The 5,910-nt window shown below is 35.3% G+C and overlaps 1 protein-coding gene across 1 annotated transcript; it reads left to right on the forward strand.

Annotated features, from left to right (window-relative positions):
• Positions 1–2,245: 2,245 nt before the first annotated feature.
• Positions 2,246–5,154, forward strand: LOC113346461 (IAA-amino acid hydrolase ILR1-like 6). The gene is made up of 5 exons (XM_026590006.1): positions 2,246–2,893; positions 3,022–3,147; positions 3,575–3,889; positions 4,142–4,270; positions 4,543–5,154. The coding sequence occupies exons 1-5, from the start codon at positions 2,366–2,368 to the stop codon at positions 4,906–4,908; spliced, it is 1,464 nt and encodes a 487-aa protein (XP_026445791.1). The 5' UTR covers positions 2,246–2,365; the 3' UTR covers positions 4,909–5,154.
• The last annotated feature ends 756 nt before the right edge of the window (positions 5,155–5,910 follow it).

The raw sequence follows: 5,910 nt of genomic DNA on the forward strand, positions 1-5,910 counted from the left end.
CCAAAAAGTTAACTACACTCTTTGTTTTGGAATATTGATTTTTAGGGAATTTTTCCTCTAGTACCACTTTATCAAATTACTGAAAACTATCTAAATATAAAATTATAACAGTTTACGAATTTAAACTAGCTGTTTTGAAACTTGAAAAAATAAAAATGCTTTTGATTTTTAAAGAAGTACACTAATAATTATTTATAAATGAGTCATGCTCAGAAGTTATAATATAATGTTAGTAAAAGAAAAGAAAAAGGTATACACTAAAAACCCAATTACTGAAAAGTGTGAAACTCGAATAGCTTGTTGGCAATAATACGTTAAATCAACTGATATTTTTTTGAATTTTTTAAATTATCACGTAATAAGACTGCTAGTATTACTGACCAAAAAATTTGAACTTTCGTGCAACTGCTAAAGCAAACCCAAAAGTTCAAGGTATTATATCTTACGTCCTAGAATTTTTTCCGTTTCAAAACAAAATCAGAAGTGAAGAGAGTTACTTATAGTCACTCCACAAGTAAAACACTAATGAGTTATAAACCTATAATGCCAAATAGATCGGAATTGCTCTGATGAAAACTGTGACGAACCAAAATACCCGGCCTTCAAGCATAATGGCTAAAGCAAACCAAAAGTTCAGGATATTAAAATAAGGTACTTCCTACAGAAGTTGGAAAACTATATACCCAAAAAAATTCCCTGCGATCTAAAATGTGCGTTATAACCAAAAGTTTATCAATTATCTAAAGTATGATACTGTGATCCAACTCTTTTTCAAGTAAGCCAAAATGTACTAAGTGGACCAACCTTGTGATTTAAAATTTGCACTATAACTTGCAAGATACCAGTATAATGTAAATTGAATCTTGTGATCCAATATGTAACCGAAATCTACCACGTCGAGCCTAAATTTTTCCACATGACCAGAACTATGTCTTGTGAAACAAACTCTTCCCATTGGGCATCAAATATGACTCATCGCCTCAAAATTCTCATATGACCCAAACCTATGAATTTCTAGGACGCTTCTAATAAACTCAGTGATGCAGGAATTGGAGGAGTTTTACAAGATGATTCTGGTGGTTTTGTGGCACGCTTTAGTAAGCATATCTACAGGAATGGGAATATCCTAACAGAATTTTGGTTTGTTCGTGATGGTATGCAATTGTCGAAAGAAACTGGGATCACAAATCTTGAAGTTGAAAGCAACTCCACTTACATCATCCAATTATGTAAGCGACAAGCAACTCCACTTTAGGCTTTAAAGAACTTGGTGAAGGATATTTTGGAGATACAATAATTCTTCAATGTGATTGTTTTCAACCATTACTACAGAGAGGCTAATTTTGCTGGTGACAAATTGACCAAAGATATTAGGAGTGAAAGTTGTATTGATGTGTGGATAGCTAGTTACCTAGTCGTTTACAAAGTGTTTTGTTTGAAGATATGGAAGAAAGAGTTTTTGCTCGGACCACTAAAACTATTTTAAGTTAGTTGTTTAACTTAAACCTTCTTATCAAAAAAGAAAAAGAAAACCCTTATTGTAAAGACAAAAAAAATTGTGAAAAGCCATACATTCTAAAACACACAATATTGATCACTCAAAAGATGTGTGACCTTTAGCATTGCCTCCTTTGCACCTCCTTTGGTTGGAAGAATTGGATTCCTAGGAATATAATTATGGGGTAATCCAATTTCTTGAATTGAAGTACAAGGAATTGAATTCAAATCCAAAAAATAAGTGTTTGGTTGAGGTAATTCAATACTTTTGTTTTTACCCTGAAATCCAATTCCATTGCACTATTAAACCAATGTAATGAAAATCTATCATTTTGGAAGGAATTGAATTCATAGGAATCAAAATTCTTAATTACATAGAGTTGATTTGTGTTGTTTAGATCAAGGAATTGATCACATTTCCCCGGAATTGGATCACCAAGAATTCAATTCCTTCAACCAAACAATCATCACCGTTGATTCCACCGGATTTGCAGTCCCCACTTAGTTTGGTAACCCCTGCCTGGCAAACCTGTTCTTCACAGTAAATAATCCAATAATATCTGCAGATACAAACAACACAAGCATCTCGTGTGGATACAAAACTGGTAGTTATACGGAAAATAAGTGGGGCAAAATAAAAATTATTGCATTGTGGACATTTTTGTTGCATCTGCACATATACAAGTGGCATCTTATTTAGCCAACGACGTCCCTTTCCCATCAAACATTCTCTCTGTATACATAATTTCCCATGTGAGAATGAATCAATGAAATGCTCACGAGTTACAGGTGCACTTATATTCGTCTCTCTTTATAAACTTATCAGTAGTCTGTGTACTTCATCATATCACTCTCGCTTTCTTTAGAGATGGCTTCTCAGATAACTTCAACTTTATGTTGGGTCTTAGTCTTAACCTATACAATCACGACGTTCATTAACTGCAACGTCGTTTACGGATTAGCTCCATCCTCCACTGATCTTGATTCTACCTGTAACTTCGTTAAAAGTACTGGTAGTAGTTGCAGCAGTTCTGTTAGTAAAGAAAATGAAGATGACCATCAACATGATCAATACTTAACTCAACGCAGAAACAACAGCAAATCAGTTTATTCTTGTCCGTCTTCTTCGTCGTTGTCAGAAACAACTTCAATTTTATTTATGGCTAAGAACCCAGAGATGGTAAAATGGATAAAAACTATAAGAAGAAGAATCCATGAATATCCAGAACTAGCTTATGAAGAATTTGAAACGAGTCGGTTAATTAGAACTGAGTTGGATCGGATTGGTGTCAGATACCGATTTCCATTGGCTAAAACTGGTATTAGAGCTTCTATTGGAACTGGGAATCCTCCATTTGTTGCTGTTAGAGCTGATATGGATGCTTTACCAATTCAGGTACTCCTAATTTCATTATTTCGTTAATAATGCTATATTATTGTTCCTGATTAGTTCAAGCTATGCAAGGCTTTTGCCATGATCATACATGAGAACATCTACTGTATCATTTTTCTTTTCTTCCACAGGAAAGTGTTGAATGGGAACATAAAAGCAAGGTAGCTGGTAAAATGCATGCTTGTGGACATGATGCACATGTAGCCATGCTACTAGGTGCAGCCAAGATATTAAAAGCCCGCGAAAATCATCTCAAGGTTCATAATTTTATTTTATTAGATAAAATCAACAACATTATTACTTTCGAACACGCTTAATTAATTATCCGGTAATCTCGATTAAAGAATGTAAGAAAGGTAATAATGTTGATCATTACAAGAGATGAGAAACAAGTACAATCAATTGCTTTACCCCAAAGCAAACGGGAATAGTGAATCTGAAACTGTAGTGAGTTCATTACAGCCATATATATGATGACATACTTGAAGGCTAAAGCTTTTAAAATATTGCTAAATATTGTACTGTACTGTACTGAATTCATTAAGACCATATGTTAAAGATTTGGCCAGCACACAGTTAATGATATTGAAGTACGGTTTCTTTGCATAAATATCTTGCTAGAATGTTTTTCCCGACTAGCCCGACTTCTAAAAAGATGCTGTGGGTTTTGGGTTGGTTGTGCAGGGAACTGTTGTACTAATATTTCAGCCAGCAGAAGAAGCTGGAAACGGTGCAAAACGGATGATTGAAGACGGGGCTTTGGAAAATGTTGAAGCCATATTTGCTGCTCATGTATCTACTGAGCTTCCAACTTCAGTTATTGGTTCACGTCCGGGTCCATTACTTGCCGGGTGTGGTTTCTTTAGAGCTGTGATAACTGGAAAGGAAGAGCATGCCAGGAATCCACACCGTCCTGTTGATACAATTTTGGCTGCTTCTGCTGCAGTAATCAGTTTACAAAATCTTGTTTCTCGTGAAGCAAATCCGATGGATTCTCAGGTAATATTCCTTCTCAAACTATGTCACCTATATACTCAGAACTGGTAGCACAGTCGAAACCTATATATATGACATCTCAATATATGAAGTTATTGAAATTGTTAACTGAAAACAAGCTGTATCACATTTTGAATTCTATCGAACCATCTAATGGCCAGGAATTTGCACAACCACCTCAGGAAAATGTAGTTGAGAGCATATCTATAAGTTTCTTTCTAATTTCCGGCAACTCAATTTCGTTCGTTGGTTTAGGTAGTATCAGTGGCTTCATTTAATGGAGGGGATAATCTCGACGTCATTCCTGAATCATCCGTCCTTGGTGGCACCTTCAGAGCATTCTCAAACACAAGCTTCTACCGGCTGAGACAAAGGATAGAGGAGGTTTGTGATCATTAATACTCCCTCCCTATAACAAAATTAATAAGTAGCACTATTTAAATTATAAGGCACTATAACTGTGGAGATCACGATATATAGAAGAAAAAAATAATGATCGGTCAGTAGGAATATGATGCTGACGAGTTCTGATATGGTCAGGTTGTTGGTATTATAACCCAACGACTTTACCATTTTATTAGAGAGTTGCACGGTATATAGAACTAATTAAGATAGTCCTATTTGAGATTTAAAATCCAAAATCATATCTTCAACAGGTAATTGTACAACAAGCAAGAGTATACAAATGCTTAGCAGAAGTCGATTTCTTTGAGGGTGAAAGTTTTTACCCTCCAACAGTAAACGACGACGAGATGAATGAGCATGTGAGGAACGTAGCCGCTGGTATGTTAGGTTCTAAGAACTTTCGAGTCGTTCCACAAATGATGGGTGCGGAAGACTTTTCTTTTTATTCACAAGTCATCCCAGCAGCCTTTTTCTTCATTGGCGTGATGAATGAGCAATTAGGCTCAATACATTCAGGCCATTCTCCTTATTTCATGATCGATGAAGAAGCCCTTCCTGTAGGTGCTGCAATGCATGCTGAAATTGCTGAAAGGTACCTCAGTGAACACTACCGATGAGAAGTAATAAATTCACTACTGCCTGAAGAATGTCTTTCAAAGCTATTTTTAAGTTTTAACTTCTTCAAGTTTTTTGAGCATCGAAGGTGTAACATTGAATGGGATTTATGGACATTCTCTAACAAATTGTATCATATACTATGTAAAATTTTCTTTACGTTGTAGTATATACACAACTAAACAAGTCTACAGGGAAGTTTAATTTGACTTCAAACTAGATGTCAGGAAATTGGCTTTATTCCAAAATTTCCGGTCTGTTGCAGCTATGAAGACTTCGTGCAAGCTTTTCGAGCTCTATTTTGGACTGGGACTGTTTATTTGCTAGATTTCTCTTTCTCTACTTGATAAGGAGAGAAACAAAGTCTTCTACCAGACCACCACGGATCGGAGAAATTGAAGAAGGGTTGAAAACGCATGATTCAAAGAAAGGTTATCAGGCAAGTTGATAGGAAAAATTCTTTTCCCGAGGGCCGAGTCCGACTCCTCCGGCATTTCCGAGTCAACATATTCACTTGGTATGGTTAACTGGGCTCTGAGATGGGCTTGAAACATTGAAATTTGACTCTGCCTCAAAATAAGAACCGTTTTATTGGAATGATTTTTTTAGGGAACATGGTTTTTTTTTGGGGACCATGGTCTTATTAGGCCAACCTCCCTATACTTATAAGGGGTGTCCTAAAGTTAGGTAAATACATATTTACCCTTTATTTTAATTTAAATTAAAACTAACCCAATAACTATATAAATCTAATCATATACATCTAATCCAAATGAATCTATTATCAAAATCAAAATCAAAATCAAAAATAGGAGGGGAATCGAAATTTTTAGTTTTGAAAAAAATAAATTATTCTCTTCTTCTTCTCTCTTTCCTTGACGTTCCTCGTTCGATTGAAAATTATTCTTTTCTCATGTTCTTCTCTTCTTCCCCATTACTTTTAATTGAATAGATATCATCAAAATATGGTTCATATGGAAGTTACAGTGCTTTGTTCGGTTAGT

Source organism: Papaver somniferum, unplaced genomic scaffold (genome assembly GCF_003573695.1).
Source record: "Papaver somniferum cultivar HN1 unplaced genomic scaffold, ASM357369v1 unplaced-scaffold_99, whole genome shotgun sequence".
Classification (NCBI taxonomy): Eukaryota; Viridiplantae; Streptophyta; class Magnoliopsida; order Ranunculales; family Papaveraceae; genus Papaver; species Papaver somniferum.

Coding starts and splice junctions, on each gene's coding strand:
- LOC113346461 (XM_026590006.1), top strand. CDS start 2,366: ATGGCTTCTCAGATAACTTCAACTTTATGTTGGGTCTTAGTCTTAACC. Junction 2,894..3,021: donor TGGATGCTTTACCAATTCAG/GTACTCCTAATT, acceptor TTTCTTCCACAG/GAAAGTGTTGAATGGGAACA. Junction 3,890..4,141: donor CAAATCCGATGGATTCTCAG/GTAATATTCCTT, acceptor TCGTTGGTTTAG/GTAGTATCAGTGGCTTCATT.